The 21,752-nt window shown below is 37.4% G+C and overlaps 1 protein-coding gene across 1 annotated transcript in view; it reads left to right on the top strand.

The window, feature by feature from the left end:
* LVRN (laeverin) overlaps window positions 1-21,752 on the top strand; it is an 80,410-nt gene that overhangs the window by 46,384 nt on the left and 12,274 nt on the right. Inside the window, exons 11-18 of the mRNA XM_008048931.1 lie at window positions 1,317-1,393; window positions 1,722-1,861; window positions 4,525-4,580; window positions 7,694-7,847; window positions 9,864-9,958; window positions 12,025-12,132; window positions 12,976-13,143; window positions 13,315-13,452. Of these exons, the coding sequence (XP_008047122.1) occupies window positions 1,317-1,393; window positions 1,722-1,861; window positions 4,525-4,580; window positions 7,694-7,847; window positions 9,864-9,958; window positions 12,025-12,132; window positions 12,976-13,143; window positions 13,315-13,452 (936 nt within the window). The remainder of the gene's footprint in view (window positions 1-1,316; window positions 1,394-1,721; window positions 1,862-4,524; window positions 4,581-7,693; window positions 7,848-9,863; window positions 9,959-12,024; window positions 12,133-12,975; window positions 13,144-13,314; window positions 13,453-21,752) is intronic.

The following is a 21,752-nucleotide window of genomic DNA, read 5'->3' as shown; positions in this document are numbered from 1 at the left end:
TCCTTGACTTGTTAGCTAATTTTCAACTGATTTTGATAGTTTCATTGTGGTATTAGCACAAATGAGTAATATTTATAAATACCATCACCACGATTTTCAGATAGTTCTACCCTTTCTTTAAAACCCCAGGGGAAGCTGAGGTGAGTGAATTGCCTGAGCCCACAGGTTCGAGACCCACCTGGGCAACTTGGTGAGACTTCATCTCTACAATAAAAAAATAAAAAAAAATTAGCCAGGCGTAGTAGTGCGTGCCTGTAGTTCCAGCTACTTGGAAGGCTGAAGCAGAAGGATCGCCAGAGCCCAGCAGGTCGAGGCTGCGGTGGCCAGGAGCAGCCACTGCACTCCTGTCTGGGAGACTGAGTGAGACTCCAACTCAAAAAAAATAAAAATAAAAAATTAGCCAGGCATAGTAGTGCACGCCTGTAGTTCCAGCTACTTGGAAGGCTGAGCAGAAGTATTGCCCAAGCCAAGCAGGTCAAGGCTGCAGTGACTGGGAGCGTGCCACCGCACTCCAGTCTGGGTGACAGAGTGAGACTTCAATTCAAAAAAAAAACAAACAAACCCGGGAGAGAAGCAGGAGACCCAAAGTTTCCTTTTCAGTGTGTAATATTCTGTAGCTTTTGAGAGGAGGTATGCATCTTAGCTATGCAGATAAACACAGACCCACAGTTAAAAGTCTTCAAGAATTTGAGCAAGATTGAGAAATATTGTCCAGATTCCAAGTAGTGTGTCTCTTCAGATGACTAATGTGCTCCCTGTGGAGCTACTTTATCCAGGTCACGTCCACCAATGTGTGAAGAATGCAGGTATTCAATAAATATAAACGTCTTGGCTGATTTCTGTTGAATACGCTTCAGATGGAGAGAAAACTCAAGGCTGAAAAGTAATCTAAAGTGTTTGTCAAGTTTTTTCTTCCTAAATTACTTTTCACCTCTCTAGACATGGACAGATTTAGTTCTGTCTATAGCATTTGAACTACCCTTGAGTGATGCCAGGTATCTATAGCTTAACATAAACAGGTCTTGAGTGTTTCAGATACAAGGCAGCCTTAGCAGCTACCTAAGTTATAAAAATAAGCCCATAAGATGCAAAAAAGAGAAAGAGAGAGAGAGAGAGAGGAATAAACAAATAGCAAAAGTAAAACTGGCTTGTAAAAACAACAACCAATAATCCTAAGGGTAAAGTCCTGCATATCCAGAGGGAATGGACAGAGAACTTGAGTTCTGTGTACTATTTTATTATCTCTGTAATACTGACTCAGAGTGTATATTCTTATGTGTGAAAATTAACTACATTTTTTATTTTCCTCCAATAAGTGAAACATGGATTATTCCCATTCTTTGGATAAAAAATGGAACTTCACAATCTTTAGTCTGGCTAGATAAAAGCAGCAGTAAGTAACAACTTTCAAAAACATCTTCACTTATAGGCATATATAAAAGCAGTAAATAAAGTACTGAACTGTCTAGCTTATGAAAAGCTACCTTATTTAAAACTAAAATATCTTTCTTGTTGAACATAGAATTTTAAAGAAAAGTATCTAATCAAAAGACATTACACGTGAACAACTATAATTATATGGTAATATCAATATATATTTTAGAGTTCCATTAAATTTATGTTTTATTGGTTTATTGTTTAGAACTGAGTGTATAGCATAAATACATGTTGAATTTTTTAAAAAATGTATCTTTTCAAACTATTCCCATATTCCTTTGTAGAAGTATTCCCTGAAATGCAAGTTTCAGATTCTGACCATGACTGGGTGATTTTGAATTTGAATATGACTGGATATTATAGAGTTAATTATGATGCATTAGGTTGGAAGAAATTAAATCAACAGCTTGAAAAGGATTTTAAGGTAAGATTATTTTTATACTATTAATTAAATGTAATTCATAATGCCATCTCTAGCCTTTAGAAGTTGAAAAGAGGTGTCTATATTAGCTATGAAGATAAACACAGACCCACAGTTGAAAGTCTTCAAGAAAACAAGTTTTTGAGAATTTGAGCAAGATTGAGAAATATTGCCCAGACTCCAAGTAGTGTGTCTCTTCAGATGACTAATGTGCTCCCTGTGGTTGACTACTTTTATCCAAGTCACGTCCACCAGTGTGGAAAGAAACTCCACCCCTAGTCCCACACTTCACACCCAAGCATATAAAAGAGTTTTTTTCCTTATTCATAGGAAGGGGAATTCGGGTTGAATATGTTGTTTTTCCAAAGCAATGTTACCTTTCCAGATAAGAATCATTTTTTCTATTCATAATTTTGTAACCTTTGGCAAGTTACTTAAATGTTCTGGTTCTATTTCTTTACTTTAAAATGGGAATGTTACAACATCTATTCATCATGAAGATTAGAAATGGTGTAGATAAAAACTTACTTAAAATTTCTAAGCCCATTACAGGTACTCAGTATATGCTAGAAAATATTAATTTTACTCCAAAAACATATTTCTACTCTCCCTTAGAAAGGAAAATTTAATTTACAAAATATCAATAATGGTGAGATATCACTTTATGTTATGAAACACTATAAACAGTTATGCAATGTATAAACATTAAAATGTTGACCAGCTCTGATCAATCAGATTTTAATTGGTTGGACTAAACTAAATCTCTGTTGGTAGAAATGGACACTAATTTAGCAATCTGTACAGCTGGCCCTGCTGTGCCTTGCTGTGAACCACTGGGTGGTTCACGTAGACTTCATTCATAAACCTGGAGTGTTGAACTAAAAGACCTCTTAAGTGTTCCTGTGTTTGAAAGTTCTCTGAGACACGTAGCAGCCTGTTCTAGCATATGGTTCCAGAGTTTGGGTTCTGGGTCAGGAAGACTTGTGTTCATATTTTGTTCATTGTTTATCAGATATGTGACACATTCAACCAAAATCTTCCTTTTTTAAAAATAAGGAGACAAAAACACTTCTTCAGTATGCTTAGGGGGGAGGGATAGGAATCAGAATGGAGTCTTCCTACTAGAAAGGTAAATCTCTAAAAGGCTAGAGAAGAGATGTCTAAAAGGCTAAAGAAGAGACTGACCTTTCTAGTAGGAAGACTCCACTCAGTTTCCCATCTCTCACCCCTAAGCATATTGAAGAAGTTTTTGTTTGTTTCCTTGTTTTTTAAAAAGGAATATTTGGGTTGAATGCATCATATATCTACAATAAATCAAAAAATTAGCTGGGCCTGGTGGCGCGTCCCTGTACTTGGGAGGTTGAGGCAGAAGGATCACCTGAGCCCAGCAGGTCAAGGCTGTGGTGGCCGTGAGTATGTCACTGCATTCTAGCCTGGGTAACAGAGTGAGACTGTGACTCAAAACAAAACAAAACAACAACAATAACAAACAAGGCTAGAGAAGGCATTCTGGTCTCCTTTGACTAACTGTACTTCAATTTCTTAACTGGTTAATAATCAGTATAATAGACCAACCTTAAAGGGTTGTTGTGAAGATTAAATAAGATGATGCATTTATGATGTTTAACAGAGTCCTGACACAATGCTGGCATTCAGAACAAGTTAAGTATTTAAATATATATATATTATTGTGATTTTGAAAAGTTACAAAAGCCACTTATAATAATATTTTCTTTTCAAATCTTTAATAGAGTGGTTAAATTTTTATTAAATTTCTAAGGACATTCTCAGCCACGGAAGTCCTAGGCTATGTCACTATAGTAATGATTCCTTGAAACCACTGTAAATTTACTTATTGAAAAACTGAGGTAATTAAAACAGAGTCTTTATTATTAACATTAATCTGAAAATGTGTTATTACTGCCAGGAAATAAATTAGATTGTTACCAATGGAAACATTAAACTTGACTTGCTCAGATGTTCTGAGGGATGTTGTAAAGATAAATTTTCTAGGACCAGATATATCAAAGTGCTGGGAGCTATTGAAGGAAAGATGTAAAAGGTTTTGGGCACTCAGGGAACTGAGCTGAATAGAGTCCTGTGGCCTGGCAGTGTGAAGGAATTCAATCAAGGCCGAAAAAGTTAGGTTGGAAAGTGGCCCTTGCCTTTCCATGGATACGTGGAGCTCTGTTGGTGGCATAGCATCACATTAATAAAATCTTGAGAAGACCAGATACCATGTAAAATATTACCAAAATAGTGATAAATAATATTTATTTAAGGTCTCTTATGCCAAAATGTCATCTGAAAACAATTTGGGTTTTGTAATACAACTTAATGTAGACTTTTGGTTTTGGAGAGGACTTTCTTTTTAATTTGATTGCTTGTTTTATTTTTTTAACATAGTATGTTTTGGGATTATCTTGGCAAAACTCTTTGCTATGTTTACACCTTATGATTGATATCCAGAGGGATCATCTATTAAAAAATGATGTATTGCAAATAAATTACGGGTACCATCCTTAGTAAGTATCATTCCTCAACAAATGAGATAATACATATGAAGGTGTTTTGTAGGCAGCAATGATCTTTAAATTGGTGTTTTGAAAATTTTTAATTAAAAAATGTCTCATTTTTTTCTGCACATACTTGGATCTAATCTACAGGCTATTCCTGTTATTCACAGACTGCAGTTGATTGATGATGCCTTTTTTTTGTCTAAGTGAGTATATTTTTCTCTCTAATAGCTTTAGAGTATACTTTGAGAACTTTATAAAAATAACAGCCTTATCTGTATGAATTTGGTTTGTATATATTTGGTTTAGTATAAATTTACATATGCTAACTGACTAAGATTAAGATCAAATTCTATAGTCATGGTAGAATTTTTCAACAGCATGTGTTCACTTGGTGTCTCTGGGTCACATGTTATTAATTCTCAGAGTATTTCAAACTTTTAAATTATTATTATATATGTCATGGTGATCTGTAATCAGGGATCTTTGATATTGTGATGGTAATTGTATTAGAGTGCTGTGAACTGTGCCTATATAGTCGTGAACTGAATCGATAAATGTGTATGTCCTGACTGCACTAGTGGTCAGCTGTCTCTCCATCTCTCTTCCTCTCCTCAGTCCTTTCCATTACCTGAGACATAGCAATATTGAAATTAGGCCAATTAATAACACTGCAATGGCGTTTAAGTGTTCAAGTGAAATGAATAGTTGTACAACTCTCATTTTAAATCAAAAGCTAAAGATGATTAAGCTTAGTGAGGAAGGCATATTGAAAGCAAGATATGCTGAAAACTAAGCCACCTAAGCAAGAAAGTTAGCCAAATTGTAGATGCAAAGGAAAAGTTATTGCAAGAAACTAATGCTACTAAACTAATAGCAAGAAACTAATGCTACTAAAGTGAATACATACATGATAAGAAAGTGAAACAGCCTTATTGCTGACATGGAAAAAAGTTTGAGTGGTCTGGATAGAGGATCAAACCAGCCACAACATTCCCATAAGCCACATCCTAATCCAGTGCAAGGACTTAACTCTCTTCCATTCTGTAAAGGTTGAGAAAAGTGAGGAAGCTGCAGAATAAAAGTTGGAAGCTAGCAGAGGAATTCATGAGGATTAAGGAAAGTATCCATCTCCAAAACATAAAAGTACAAGACGAAGAAGCAAGTGCTGATGTAGAAGCTTCAGCAAGTTATTCAGAAAATCTAGCTAAGATCACTGATAAAGTGGTTACACCAAATGACAGATTCACAGTGTACTGAAACAACCTTCATTTGGAAGATAATGCCATCTAGGAATTTCATAGCTAGAAGGGAGAAGTTAATGCCTGACTTCAAAGCTTCAAAGGATAGGCTGGCTCTCTTGTTAGAGGCTAATGCCACTGATGACATTACACTGAACCCAGTGATCATTGACCATTCCAAAATTTCTAGAGCCCTTAAGAATTATGCTAAATATACTCTGGTTGTGCTCTATAAATGAAATGACAAAGCCTAGATGATAGTACATCTGTTTGTACTATAATTTGCTAATTTTTTTTTTTTTGAGTTGGAGTCTTACTCTGTCTCCAAGGTTGGAGTGCCATGGCACACTCATGGACACCCCAGCATCAACCTGCTGGGCTCCGGTGATCCTTCCTCCTCAACCTTCCAAGTAGCTGTAACTACAGGTGCACGACACCATGCCCAGCTAATTTTTTATTTATTGTAGAGACGAGATCTTGCCAAGTTGCTCAGGCTGGTCTTGAACCCGGGGCTCAGGCAGTCCACTCGCCTCGGCCTCCCAAAGTGCTGGGATTACAGGCTGAGCTATTGAGCCTGGTCAATTTGCTGAATATTTTAAGCCCACTCTTGAGATCTACTGCTCAGAAAAAAAGATTCCTTTCAAAATAATACTACTAATTGACAATGCACTTGGTCATCCAAAAGCACTGATGGAAATGTATAGGAGATTAATGTTGTTTTTATGCTTGCTAACATGATAACCATTTTGCAGCCCATGGATCAGGAGTAATTTCTAATTTTCAATCTTATTATTTAAGAAATACATTTCATAAGGCTATAGTTCCCACACGTAGTGATTCTGCTGATGGAGCTGAGCAAAGTAATTTTAAAACTTTCTGGAAAGCGTTCACTATTTTGGATGTCATTAAGAACATTTGTGATTCAGGGGAGAAGGTCAAAATAGCAACATAAACAGGAGTTTGTAAGAAGTTGATTCCAATCCTCATGGGTGACTTCGAGGGCTCAAGACTTCAGTAGAGGAAGTCACTGCAGATGTGGCAAAAATAGCAAGAAAACTAGAATTAGAAATAGAGCTTGAAGATGTGACTGAATTGCTGTAACCTCATGATAAATTTTAATTTGATTGGATGAGAAATTGCTTCTTATGGATGAGCAAAGGAGGTGGTTTCTTGAGATAGAATCTATTCCCGGTAAAGATGCTGTGACCATTGTTGGAATCAACTACAAAGGGTTTATAATATTACACAAACTTAGTTGATGAAGCAGTGACAGAATTTGAGAGGATTGACTCTAATTTTGAAAGAAGTTCTAATGTGGGTAAAATGCTATCAAAAACATGACATGCCACAGAGAAATCTTTGGTGAAAAAGAGTTGATCAACATGTCAAACTTTATTATTGTCTTACTTTAAGAACTTGCCACAGCCACCCCAACCTTCAGAAAACTGACTCACTCAAGATTATGACTCACTGAAAGCTCAGGTGATCATTAATATTTTAAGCAATAAAGTATTTTTAATTAAGTATTTAGATTTTTTTAGACAATGTTATTGCACACTTAATGAACTATAGTATAGTGTAAACATAACTTTTATATGCACTGGGAAACGAAAAAATTCATATAACTTGCTTTTTGTGATGTTAGCTTTGTTGTGATCATCTGGAACTTAACTCACAATATCTCTGAGGTATGCCTGCAGTTGGTGTGCCCACCAGTAGCTGACAGAGTCTTAGGTAGAGAATGACTTCTAATTAAAACTTGAATGGAAATTATACTCTCATAAGAATGCATGCTAAATACACAGCTATTCTATTTCCCAATAATCAATCCAACATTTGGCCTAGATTTTCTATAGCCTTCAAGACTCTGGGCACTTGAAAGTACCAAACAGAAATGGCCTGTCAACATTGTTTGGTTTCTATCTTATCAATAAGAAGGGATTTTACCCTCTATTTTCTTGATTTATTCACATTCCTTACTAAAGTCAGGCATTGAATCATGGAACAAATACCAAATGTGTGTAAATCATTTAGCAAGTGAAGATTTTTTCAGTGTTGTATTCCTTTAAACCAAACAGAAACAATTATATTGAGATTGAAACTGCACTTGAGTTAACCAAGTACCTTGCTGAGGAAGACGAAATCATAGTATGGCATATGGTCTTGGCACACTTGACGACCAGGGATCTTGTTTATGATGTGAACAACTATGATACATATCCATTATTAAAGGTAATTTCATTCTTTGTTATGTAGTTTTAAAATAAATCCTCTCTTCCTCTTTTCATATTCTGGACAGCATCTATGAGATAGGTCTTTCCCAAAGTAATAGTCTAATATATGTATTACATATGTGTGCGTGTGTATGTGTGTGTGTTTGTGTGTATTAATTTTCTTAACAATGCGTGGTTGTCCTTGGAAATAAATACCTTTGTCATAGACCTGATCTAAAAGTGGTTTGGAAGGGTACTTAATTTTTGGTGATGTGACAGTATGTCCTGAGACACCAAAGTAGATGGAACAAATATGCCTTTTTTTATTATAGAAAAGATAGTATCTATTAGCCAAGAGACTGTTAGGCAAACAGAATGACATTTAACACCCCTATGTTTATAATTGCAATACTCTGATCTAAGTGGGGACCCCAAAAAACTGGAATTATCTTTTGGAGGACAGCTCCCCTTTTAGTATAGACTTCCTTTGCTAGGTAAGTGTTCTAGGAATCCATTGGTTTTTTATCTCAAAGTTTTGAGAAGGTTGCATCATGATTTGCTGATATGAAAAATGAAAGAAACATCTTGAGTTGTTGCAAACAGGCAACTGGTTCTTCCATTATGACAACACACCTGCCTAGAGCGGTGTTCAGCAGTTTTTGACCAAAGCAGCATGACCCCCATGCCCCACCTTCCCTTTTGACCTGATCTCACCCTCAGTGACTCTTTTTTTGTTTCCCCGATGAAGAAAAGTTCTCAAAGGGGAACATTTTGCCAATGTGGAAAAGGTGAAACAAAAAATGGCAGAAGCACTAAGAGGTATCACAATTGATGAGTTCAAAAACTGTTTTGAGCAGTGAAAACAGCATCTTGATAGGTGTATTGCATCAGATGGAGAATACTTTGAAGGTGACAAGTTTAAACATGTAAGAATAAATGTACAATTTTTCATAGACAAATTCCGCTTTGGGGGGCATTCCTCCCTGTATAGGCCCATCACTTAAAACCAGAGAGCTATATTCCAGAAATAAGTAGAAATATTGAAACTGCTGTTGATGTTAGGAAATGAATAAGGGAAATTGGAATTAATGAATGGAGAAATAACGTCATCATACATGAAAAAATATAAAAGGGGAAAAGTTCCATTGTCAGATCTTAAAATGTAATTATAAGATAAACGGCGTCAGTAAAATCAAAGCAAAAGTTAAGGAGCACTCTTTGGACAACTAGGGGCCACAAACAAACCAGAAAGTGTGTTAGGTAATGATGTCAAGTGAGTTTCTGAGTCATTCTGAGGGTGAGATACCCAAATACCTCAGGATTCCAGACTTTGTTTTTTTTTAGTGTCCGAAGTACCTATGGGAACTTAGTTGAGTGTAGGGATAGTGACCAAGAGAAGAAAGCACTGGAATGTCAATGGGATTGAGTTGGCTCACCTGATAACTGCTTCTTGGTATGAAGTAAAGCCTAATATTTTGTTTTTGAAGAATTTTAATGAATAATATCTGGTTTGTTCTTAGGGATCTATTAGTAAATGTCTATCTTTTATCATCTTACATTTGCCAGCTGATAAATCAGTTGGAGCAACTTTATTTCAGACTCAAACCAGTTTGCTGTATTTTTCTTGGCAGCATATATCATTAGCATGGAAGTTTTAAGGTAGAGATATTGTTTTACATTTTTTCCTCTATTTTGAACACAACTGGAAATGTTTGGGTGATATTAAATGATAATAATAGTTAATATCTCTTTGAGTTTTTATTATGTGCCACACAGTGTGTTTGCATACATTATACTATTAAATCCACACAATAACACTATAAAATTGATATTATTATAAACCACATTTTACATATGAGAGAACTGTGCCTAGAGAGCTCAAGGAATAAACCAGTTACACATTTGGTAACAGATAAGGAGGATTTCTGAAGAAATATCTGCCCTTCTTTATTGATGCCTTTTCAGATAAATAGAAATACAATGTAAATTCAGTGTTATGATCCAGAACTAACAGTATAATTTTTGTTGTTTATAGAAGTATCTATTAAAGAGACTTAATTCAATATGGAATACTTATTTAACTATAATTCGTGAAAATGTGTTGGCATTGCAAGATGACTACTTAGCTAAGTAAGTATGTTTTATGAAGTGATAATTGAATAAAATGGATTCATATTAACAGGCCTTTAAAAGTCATAAAATATTAATATGTGTTATTCACTGAGATATTTTTATGTGCTATTTGAGAATAGTTCAGGATTTGGTGGACTACATATGTCTCAATGGGAGAAAGTAGTTTGGGATCAGATTTTTTGTGTATTGTTGAGACAAGGTCTTGCCAAGTTGTCCAGCTGGTCTCTAACCCCTGGGCTCAGGCAATCCTCTTGCTTCTGCCTCCCAAAGTGCTGGGATTACAGGTATGAGCCACCACACCTGGCTAGTTTGGGAATCTTAATTTACCTACAAAGCATATACATTACACACAGCAGTTTATGTCTCCATATTTTCAAAGCTTAGACTAGTGGTTGAAGTCCTAATTATGTCCTGCTATTGGTGAAGGGTGTGCCAAGCAAAGATAGCCTACACCAGTGAGTTGAAGGATATGGGAAAACCACAGAAGAAAAGTCCCTTCTCTATATTAGTGTTAACAGGAATTCTGCCATTATGCAAATGAGATGAGGTAGGTTGACGGTGATGTGTATCAATCACTTGTGTGTGGGTACATGAGTATCACAAATGACTTCCACATCACTGGTTTGATGAAGGGAGTAAGCATGTTGTCATGATGATTCGGTAAAGAAGTAAAAGGCAAAAAATGGGGCTCTGGTGCCTCTGGTCTCCCTGTGATATGAGGTTTGTGTGGGTAGGCTGGGTTTCTAGATTTAGGGAGAGAATTTGTAGCTAACCATTGTGCAGGGATTATACTTACAATTTCTAGTCAAACGAACTCAAATTAGATCAGTCAAGAAATACAAAATATGCAAAAGTGATTATTCTCTTTCAATAGTAGCCTTCTGAGAAGATAGAAATTTTAGTGCTAGGTCATATGACTGGACGACAGAAGTGAATGGACTAGTCAGTGGATGATGACAAGGACTAGTTGTGATGGAGAGTTGGTATGAAGTTGTGTAAATGAATGAATGGGCAGGCAAAAGTGTGCTCACAACCAGACATTTTCTTGGCTTTCCTAAATTTCACCACAGTGGCCTATTTTTTGTAGCATATCAGGGCCAGTTCTCTTTGGAGCAGGCCTGGAGACATAGACTGCCCTTCCACAGAACTCCAACCAGCTTGGTGTTGGGATGGGTGGGAGAGGAAGTGAGTAGAGTATATAAATGAATGACCAGAACTCAGAAGGCCTCCACATTGAACACTTCACTTCTACTTATCAGAAGGTCAGGTCAGGCCAGGCATAAGTGGAGAGTGGAGCAACAGAGATTTGGCTCTTGCATTTTTTGGAAACTTATGGCCAGAATGAGTTTCTTTACTCTTGACCTCAAACTTAGAGAGAATAGGGAGACATGCTCCACAGCATCACTTACCTTGATTTATTATTGCTCTCCACTCTTTTCTTTGGTGCTTATTTTGTGTTGAACTATAGTGTGTTCTCCTGCTCAGCCATAAAACCAAACCAAACATCTTTATTCTTTTTCTGAACATGTATACAACAGCCCAGAAAAGTATGGGAAGAAATAGACGCTTAAGCAATGGAAAGCAAACAATAGAAGGGGAGAAATCAGCTACTCCCTTTCCTTTTCTTGTATAGAAAAGGAACTTTATTTTAAAGTTTAGAGTATCTCAGATTAAGTTTAAAGTTTAGAGTATCTCAGATATTCTAAAGTGAGTTTTTATCCATAAGATAATTATGCTAAAAGGGAGGGAAAAAAATGGACAACTGATGTGGAGTGTGTGTATACTCGTGTGTTTGAGGAAGATGAAGGATAGCAGTAATTTATTTCTAACTATCAAAAAATACTAGCCTTAGGAACTTTTTTGGTGCCTAAGAGGTTCTTAGGAAACATTTCTCTGAATCTTAAATACATTTGTCATCTACAAAAACTATTTTTTAAAAATCCGACGTTACTGGAAAAAAGTGTTTTAAAATACCAATCTTTTTATGAAGCACTCTTTCTTGGAGACAGAAAATAAAGGTGATAATGCTAAATAAACTCTTTTTCTTGGATGTTTTCTTCAAGAATATCACTGGAAAAACTTTTTGACACTGTATGTTGGTTGGGCCTTGAAGACTGCCTTCAGCTGTCAAGGGAACTCTTCAGAAAATGGGTGAACTATCCAGAGAATGAGTAAGAGTAATCATGTAATTCTCTTTGTTTTTGTCCTGTTTTAGGACTGACAATTTCTCTTTTTTGATGCTCTCACTGTGGGAATGACCATTTTGTTTTCACTTTGCTAATCTCTCTCTTCTATTCTTCTTTTCAAATGGTGTTTATTAATAATTGTTTAATGTGAGTTTGTACATAACAATAGAAGATTAGAATGCATACAGTGAATTGTCACCCAGGACCTCTCATTGTTGGTTCATTCTCCCAACAAACATGTACTTATAATTCTCTGTGTTTGTTTTGAGCCTTAATAGGTTGTTCTTTACAATTGTTTGTTGTTGTTATATCTATGAAAGCATCAGAACATCCCTCCTCTCCTCTCCCGTCTCTCTTCCCCTCCCTTCTTCCCTCTCCCCCTCTTCTCGTGTGTGTGTGTGTGTGTGTGTGTGTGTGTGTGTGTGTGTGTGTGTGTATGTGTGTGTGTCTCTCTCTCTCTCTCTCTGTTTGTAGCTACACTAAGAGCTACGACTATGACTCTGCCATTTTGGTTTTAGTATATATCACCTCAGATGGATTCTCAGGAAATGTGATGGTGAGATATAAGACCAAACTGCATTAACATAAACTGTACTATTCTAATTAACTTCTTTCTTAAAACTCCTTAGTTTCTAAGCTAATTTGATCTCATCTTATGAAATTAATGCTTTTGACAGTTCCCACAATCACCTCTCTAGATACTGATTTTTGACCTTTATAACTGAGATCTTGAATATTTTTTTCTAGATTTATACTTCTAATGGATGACAACCTGGATGAACATATAACTTTACTATGAGAAATACCATTGCATGTTTTATCTTACAGAATACCTTATCCAATTAAAAATGTGGTTTTATGTTATGGCATTGCCTTGGGAGGTGATAAAGAATGGGACTTTTTATTAGATGTTTACACGAACACAACAGAGGAAGAAGAAAGGATTAATCTTGCTTATGCCATGAGTTGCAGCAAGGACCCATGGATACTCAACAGGTGATTAATAAACTAAAGGGAGAAAAATAGAAATGTGCTAAAATAGGAATTAAAACAATACATATTTGTATATCACTGACTTAGAACCATGGGATTTTAGTATCATTTATTTAAATTAACTCTTTATATCAGATTTTTAAAAATTTAGTTTTTGAAAATTCACTTTTGCAGATATATGGAATATGCCATCAGTGCATCTCCATTCACTTCTAATGAAACAAATATAATTGATTTTGTGGCAGCATCTGAAGTTGGCCAGTATGTTGCAAAAGACTTCTTGGTCAACAATTGGCAAGCTGTGCGTAAAAGGTAAGAAGGAAATGAAACCTCTCTTTCATGTAGGTCACTGGTTTGGTGCTAGAATCACAGCTTTAGTCTGGCTAAGTCACAAAAGTCCTTTGCATTGACCAGAAAAGTGATGATTTTTTCCTGAGTCTCACTACAAACTGGCTGTGTTATGGAAGAGGAAGTATCTCTTAGTTTTATCTTTCTGTATGAAAATAGATTTGCATGGGATACTTATTTACTCTATTTTCCCCATTTTGTCCACTAAAAAAATGTATCTTCAGGAACACAGTTTAGAGCAGGTTATTTTTTTTGGTATGAGTGTATGTCACCCATTAATTTATTTTGTAAAATACACTATTGTATCTTTTTTTTGAGTTGGAGTCTTACTGTGTCGCCCAGGCTGGAGTGCAGTGGCACACTCACTGCCACCACAGCCTCCGCCTGCTGGGCTCAGGTGATCCTTCCACGTCAGTCTTCCAAGTAGTTGGAACTACAGGCACACTCCACCACACCCAGCTAATAATATCTTTAAGAAGCAGCAGTGCTCACTACACCATGGGCTTGAATGTTACTGATAATGTCTTTCATTTGTTGGATCTGAATTCTATATTCTTAAACTTTTTATTTCTCTCATCTTTTAAAATTATATCTGCTTACTTTCTAGCTCCTCTGTTGGGTAAAATATACATTAACATGCAAAAATCAGGTAGCATGCCCTTGATGACTGGTCTTTCTAGAATACTACTTAACCAAACATTCTTAAAAGCCCAGAATTAATGTATCCTACACACCAACACATAATCCTACTTACCTACTGTATGTTTAGCAGATTCATGGTAGCTAACAGTTAAGGTCCAAATACCTAAAAGTTTGGAAGATACTTTTTGTAAATAAATTTATTTATTTGGGGCAAAAAGTATATTCAGAATATATTGTTGAAGAATGTGGATATGGTTCTCTTATATTAAAAAATGCACACTTTTTCTTTTATAAATGTTAATTGAACACCTTTACAATACAAAAAAATGTGTTTTTAAATCAGATTTAAAATGTGTAGATGAAAGTTCCTTTGTACCATATCATTTCTCTGGCTCATAGGTGGGCCACACATGACATACTCACACAGTAGAATATTGTCCTTGTCTCTTGTTTTAGATTATCTATCATTCTTGGTTCACTGCTTCAGAGGTCCTGTAGAGTCCTCACATTTTCTGGGATCTCTAAGACTTTGGGGGTAAATTATGTCTTCCATATTTGTTTAGGGCATTAAAGATAATCACTTCTTCCTGAGTCCTACCCCCACTGGGAATTTGGGTGTTGAGTTTTAAATTGGAATTATTTAAATAGGTCTCCTTATTCCATGAAGTTTTAGGGACTTAAACCTCATAGGGTTGTGTTAGTTTCTGTTCTCTCTGCCCAAGGCTTGTAACAGAAACTCTGTCCCCATGTCCACTGTAGGTCTAACTCAGGGGTCCCCACACCTGGGCTACTGACCAGCACCTGTTAGGACCCAGGCCGCACAGCAAGAGGTGAGTGGCCAGCAAGGAAACTTCATCTGTATTTACAGCCACTCCCCACAGCTCGCATTACCACCTGAGCTTTGCCTCCTGTCAGATCAGCAGTTGTGATGCTAGCACTGGTAAGCAGCTGCAAATACAGGTTAACATTAGCAGTGAAGTTTGTGCATCCTCTTCCTCCTCACCATTCCCTCTTCCCCCACTACACCGGTTCGTGGAAAAATTGTTTTCCATGAAACTGATCCTTGATGTCAAAAAAGCTGATCTAATGTGTCTGGCTTTGCCTGAGCTGTGAAGCCATCTACCCTCTTGCTGCCGTTGGTCAGCTTGCCCAAAGTCGTTCACTTCAGCTACAGTCCTTAACTTTTCTTCCAGAGCCTCCTGTTGCTTTCTCTAGTCGCAATTTTGAAATTAAAATGTGAGAGAATAGTGCCCTTAAGAAATATTATCTGCCTCTAAGAAATATTATCTGCCATTATCTGCCTGAGGATCTAACCTGTAATCAACATAGTCCATCACATTCTCCACTCCCTCTGATGCCCTGCTGGGCCCTGAGGAAAGCACAAGTTTACAGTTCCTTCCCATACTTAATTTTGGTAGTGCCTGACACTTGATATGCATTTATAAGTGCTAAGATGGGATATATTGTTGTGACTTAAGGTGTAGTGGAGCCTATTAGTCCGAGGCCATCTACACTGAAGATACGTGAGCCCAAGCACAAACCAGAAGCTTTCCAAAATCACCTGGAGTGGTAAGAAACATAAAGATTACCAAACTTACTTACCCTTTAAAATAAGAATCTGCTAGAATACAGCAGGAAATCTGTACCTTTTACTCCCTCCCCTGGTAACTTCAGTATAATTTAACATGGGACCATTGATACTGTATTTAAAATCATATAAGGCTGCATTCATTGCCCAATATGATAGCCACTAGCTATATGTAGCACAGATAAGAACATTTCCATCATTGCAGAGGGTTAGACTAGACAGCACTCACCTAAAGGTAAACCCGCTCCTCAATTCACTTTTTTTTTCTTCATATAGCAGACACAGCACATGTGCAAGTTAAAAATCTCATAACAGCTTTAGCAAACCATGGAATACCAAAGTTAATATATGTTATCACCTGAGGCAGATATTTGGCATTGCTCCTGGATGTCTCCCTTGTCCTATCATTGCTGCATTCTTAGTACTGACAACTCTTCAGCCACTAAAAGTCACTGGATTAGAAAATAAATGATATGCACATGTTTCTAGTTCAATAGATTTCTCAATTAAAAATTAGAGAATGATTGATTAATTCATCTTGATTAAATATGTCATGGTAATGTTAACCATTGGAGAAACTGTGTGCAGGGTATTTGAGAACTTTTTGTAGTATTATTGCAACTTTTCTGTAAATGTAAAACTATTCTGAAATGGAAAGCTCATTTTTTAAAAATTAGAGGATGCACTGCACATATGCCCTGTAATACAGATTGAGGAAGATTGCTTTTAAGTGACTTTAAGTGTGTTTTAATTTTTATTTCTCACAAAAAACTTTTTTTGCATTTAGCAAACAGGAAAATGTTGGCAGCATTATATATACTGAGACTTAAATTCCTCTTTCTGAAAAGTACATTTTCTAGCAACTTATTTAAATAATCTATACAACTGTATTAAATAAGAATTCCTTTTTTCATTTTAACTCTAAATGGGCCTTATCATTATCCCCAAGAAGTTCCCTAAATTATAAATGAATGAGTTTTTAACCATGGCATGATTATTTTTATCTTTTAGTTGACAAAATGCCATACTCATAAAACAGATGCCTGTTCTACTTATGGTAAAGTCATCTTAGTTCACTTCTCTTGTACATTCTGCTACAAAAAGTCTTTCAGACTCAAATTAATTTTTCTTTCTACATCTCATACATTTATTTTTAGGATTTATTTTATATTAAGCAGTCTTGCTCAATTTTGCCAAAGGTTTTGTTTGAATAGACAGTGATATTATTTATGGATTTTTAGAAGGAAATAAGAGTTCAGTTTAATAAATAAAATTTTATTTCACTTAGAGGAATGTATACTCAGTTCTTTGAACATCAAAATATTTAATTATCACTTATTAAACAGTTATATTTCACATGAATGTCTTTATGTCACCAGTCCTCATGCAAAGATAACATAGAAGTATAAATAAAAAATGTTTATTCCAAATGAAGAGTTCGATTAACTATATAAAAAGTATTTACACTGAATTTGCCAAAATGTGACTGATCACTAACTAGTAAGCACTTAACTTAGTTTTTCTCAGGTGTGTTCCACTGAACGTCACTCACGAAATATGAGAATGATAGTCCTTCTGGGAACAAGGGAGACAATAGTGCAATCAGTTTCAGAACTATTTTAAGCCTCACTTTTGCAGAGTCAGTGTATTTTATTTTATTATTTTTGTGATACGTATATATTGTATTTCAATAGCTTTAGAGGGTACAAATAGTTTTGGGTTACATGGATGCATTATATAGTGGCGAAGAGGTTCGGACTGTAAGTGTACCCACCCCCACCACATGTGCACACTGTACCTACGAGATGATATTTCATCCCTCCACCCTTCCTGCCCTCTTCCTTCTGAGTCTCCAATGTCCATTACAGCACTCTGTATTCTATATGCTTTTGCAGCATTCTATATTCTATATGCAGCATTCTGTATTCTATATGCCTTTGCAGAACCTTAGTTTAGCTCCCACTTGTGAGAACATGTCATGTTTGGTTTTCTCTTTCTGCATCAGTTCGTTTAGGATGATGTTCTCCAGTTCTGAGTTCGTGCAAAATACAGTATTTCATTCTTTTTTATTGTTGAATAATATTCCATTATATATATTTCCTATATATATCTATCACATTTTCATTATCCACTTATCAGTTGAACATTTAGATTGATTCCACACCTTTGCAGCTGTGCTGCAATAAATATTCTAGTGCAGCTGTCTTTTGTGCATTTGTGTTACTTTGGGTAAATACCTAATAGTGGATTACAGGATCAAATGATAGATCTACTTAGTTCTTTAAGAAATCTCCATTTGGAGCTTAAGATGGCAGCTGACAGGTCACGCTGTAGAATTCTCCGTGGAGGCAAGCAACAATAGAGACTCTCCACTTGAGTAGGTGGGTGCTGGTGGGAACATGAAAGTCTATCTGAGGGGATACTCGGCTGCATCCACCTGGGTCTCCCCTCTGAGGGTGACTACAGGCTCCCAATACCCTGAGATTGGAGCTCAGATCCCAAGAATGCCACAGAAACATCGGCTGTGGGAACGTGCCTGAGGAAAGCCTGCTGAATTCAGCTGATTCCCAGCACTTGGCACCCAGCATATACCATCGCCTGGCATACCGGACCCGCTGGAGTGCAGGATTTGACTTTTGGAGAGACAGCATTGGGGGAATCCAGAGAGAAAAATGCATGCCTGGTGAGAAGCCGCCCAGGCAGCCATTTTCCAGGTAGAAATTTGCATTGCTCCACCCAGCTCCCTACCCCAGCCTCCAACCTGTTGCTTAAGCAACGCACAAACAATTGCCCCAGGCTCTCCCTTACCATTGAAATAGGAGAGAGACCTAATTAGGCCCTGGAAGGGGCTACGGACACAATCCAGAGAGCCAATCTCTGTGAATAGCAGATCAGCTACTCAGGGCTGGAAGGTGGTCCAGAGGAAATATCCTGACAGCACAAACTTCAGAGGGACCTGAGAGTGCTGAGTTCCAGGTGCCCCACCTCCTACTCTGATCCAACCGCAGGACAAAGGGTGTGGCTAGAAAAGGACAAGGAAGAACTCCAAAGAGATCAGTGGTGAGTCCTGGCTGACACAAACCCCTTCCTCTCCAGCAATCCTCTGAATGCCAGACCCACATAACTGGGCCACAACTGAGAGGGACAAACCCAGACGGAGCTTGGCCATCAGCCGCAATAGGAGAACCCCATTCTAGCATAGGCCTGACTGGGGCAACATCATGAGAATACATACCTGGGGAAGAGACTATCCTGTACATCCCCACCAAAGATCTCCCAGATCATAGGAGAGTGGGAGGGGAGGACTGAAGCCCCACCTACCTTACTGCCCCTCCTCCTTCTCTGCTCCACTCCCTGAGGAGAGAGTGAAAGAGGTGGCTCTGCAGGAGAGATTTGATTAAAGGAACAACTACAGAGCCTGCCACAAGAGGACAGGCTTTTTGGTCTCTGTTTTTGTTTTTTCTTTTGTTCTGTTTTGTTTTTTAAATTTTCAATTATTTTTTAACTTTAAAAATTTTCTGACTGTTTGTTAGTTCATCTATTTTTAAAATATTTTTCCGTTGTGCATGAATGTGTATGGGAGGCTTTGAACTGCATCTCCTCCCCAATTTTTTTTCTTTCTTTCTCTAATTCTTCCTGCTTTTATTTGTCATTCTCTGTTTATGTGTGTATGTGAATGATTGAGTGTTCATCTTTTGGTTTTGCTGTTGGTTTTGCTCTTTTGTTCTCCTGAGGTTTTTTTTTTAATATTCATTTTTTACAATTTAAGAGTTGTGTCAATATATGTGTGAGGTGTTAGGGTACCCCCACCTTTTTTCTTATTCTCCCCGCTTTGGTCTTTTTGTCTTTCTTCTCTATTTACTTCGTACTAGGCATGTGTGTGTGTGTTTAGTTTTCTTGGGGTTTTTCTGTTGTTGTTGTTTGTTTTGTCTCACTGTGTTTTTGTTTTGTTTTGTTTTTTGGGTTGGAGTCTCACTCTGTCACCCAGACTGGAGTGCAGTGGCCACTCCCAGCCACTGAAGCCTCAATCTGCTGGGCTCCAGCGATCCTTCCACCTCAGCCTTCCAAGTCGCTAGAACTACAGACACGTGCTACCATGACTAACTAATTTTTTTTGATTTATTGTAGAGATGAGGTCTCACCAAGTTGCCCAAGTGGGTCTTGAAACCGTGGGCTCAGGCAATCCACTCACCTCAGCCTCCCAAGGCTGAGCCACCTAGCCCTACTGAGTCACTTTGTTATTATTGCAGATTGTTTTGTGGGGTGGGTTGGTTTATGCTTTATATCATCATATAGAGTGGTGGTAGGGAGTGGATCTCAGGGAAATCATACCACAATAAGTGAACATTTTAAGTTGCAAGTAGCATCTGACTCCTAGCACCCCATCCCCCACTTTACTCGGATTTCAAAAACTCAAGAGACAGCAAATCTTCACATCCACCATCCTATTTCAAAATAGAACAAATCCAGAGCCTGATCAGGGACGAACAGAGAACTGAGCAAACATCAAAGCCTCTCCTACTGACACTGAATAACAGAGATAAAGAGGAAAAAAACAAAACCAAGGTATCTGTCATAAATGAGGAAAAGTCAAAGGAAGACCTCAAGCAATCCCATGTCTACCAAAGACAAAACTCCTGAGAAATCAGACTATGGTACCCAAACAATGGGAGTCACCAATGACTGCAACCAGAATACAACAGGGATCAGGGAATGGTTGGAAAGAATGAATAAGACTCAAGAAAGACAAGATGCAACACTGAAAGAACTTGTAACAGAGATTCTGGCAATAAAAAACTTCATCCAGGAAATAAATAACAAGATGACAAGCATGGAAAGCAGAATCAATCTAGCTGAAGGAAGAATCTCAAACTTAAAGACCAGAACATGGAATTAACCCAATCTGTAAAAAACATAGAAAAAAGGCTCAGAAAGAAGGAACAAAGCTTACAAGAGATGTGATTATATCAAGAGGGCAAACCTATGCCTGACTGGTATCTCAGAAGAAGAAAGGGAAAATGAGAACAACTTGGAACAAGTGTTCCAAGAACAATCCAAGAAAACTTTCCCCATCTTACCAGAGATGTGACCAGCCAAGCATAAGAGATACAGAGAACTCCCATAAGACATCATATTAGAAGACCAACCCCTAGACACATAGTAATTCGCCTACACAAAGTAGGCACAAAAGAAAAAATACTAAAGGCAAGAAGAGAGAAAGGTCAACCTACTGGGGAAAACCAATCAGAATAATAGCAGACCTATTGGCAGAAACACTACAGGCATGAAGGGATTGAAGCCCTATATTCAAAGTCCTCAAAGATAAGCAATTTAAACCAAGAATTTCCTATCCAGTCAAGCTCAGCTTCATCAGTGATAGAGAATCAAAATCCTTCCCAGACACCCAATCCCTAAGAGATTATGCAGCTTCCAGACCAGCTCTACAGGAGACTCTTAAAAAGGTATTAAAGCTAGGCTTGGTGGCTCAGCCTGTAATTCTGCACTTTGGGAGTCTGAGGTGAGTGGATTGCCTGAGCCCGTGGGTTCAAGTCCTGCCTGGGCAACTTGGCGAGACCTCATCTCTACAAGAAATCAAAAAATTAGCCAGGCTTGGTAGTGCGTGCCTGTGATTCCAGCTACTTGGAAGGCTGAGGCGGAAGGATCACCGGAGCCCAGCAGGTCGAGGCTGCAGTGGCCAGGAGTGGCCACTGCACTCCAGTCTGGGTGACAGAGTGAGACTCCAACTCAAAAAAAAAAAAATATTAAGCACAGAAGAAAGAAGAAAAATAATCACTACACACTTCCCAAGAAAACAGCAGAGCACAGAATCAACAGAGAATACAGGGCAACAAGAAACTTGAAAACACACACATACACTAACCCCAAAGCCAAAAGAAAACAAGCAAACAAAGAGAAAACTTTATAAGAACCTCATGACAGTGATAAGCAATCACATTCCAATAATCAGCCTGAATGTGAATGGACTAAATGCACCACTGAAAAGACATAGAATGGTGGACTGGATAAGAAACCA

Source organism: Carlito syrichta, unplaced genomic scaffold, assembly GCF_000164805.1.
Source record: "Carlito syrichta isolate Samal-C Ts95f unplaced genomic scaffold, Tarsius_syrichta-2.0.1 Scaffold129867, whole genome shotgun sequence".
Lineage (NCBI taxonomy): Eukaryota > Metazoa > Chordata > Mammalia > Primates > Tarsiidae > Carlito > Carlito syrichta.
Note: the sequence above shows the minus strand (reverse complement) of the source record. Positions and strands in the feature narration are given on the sequence as shown.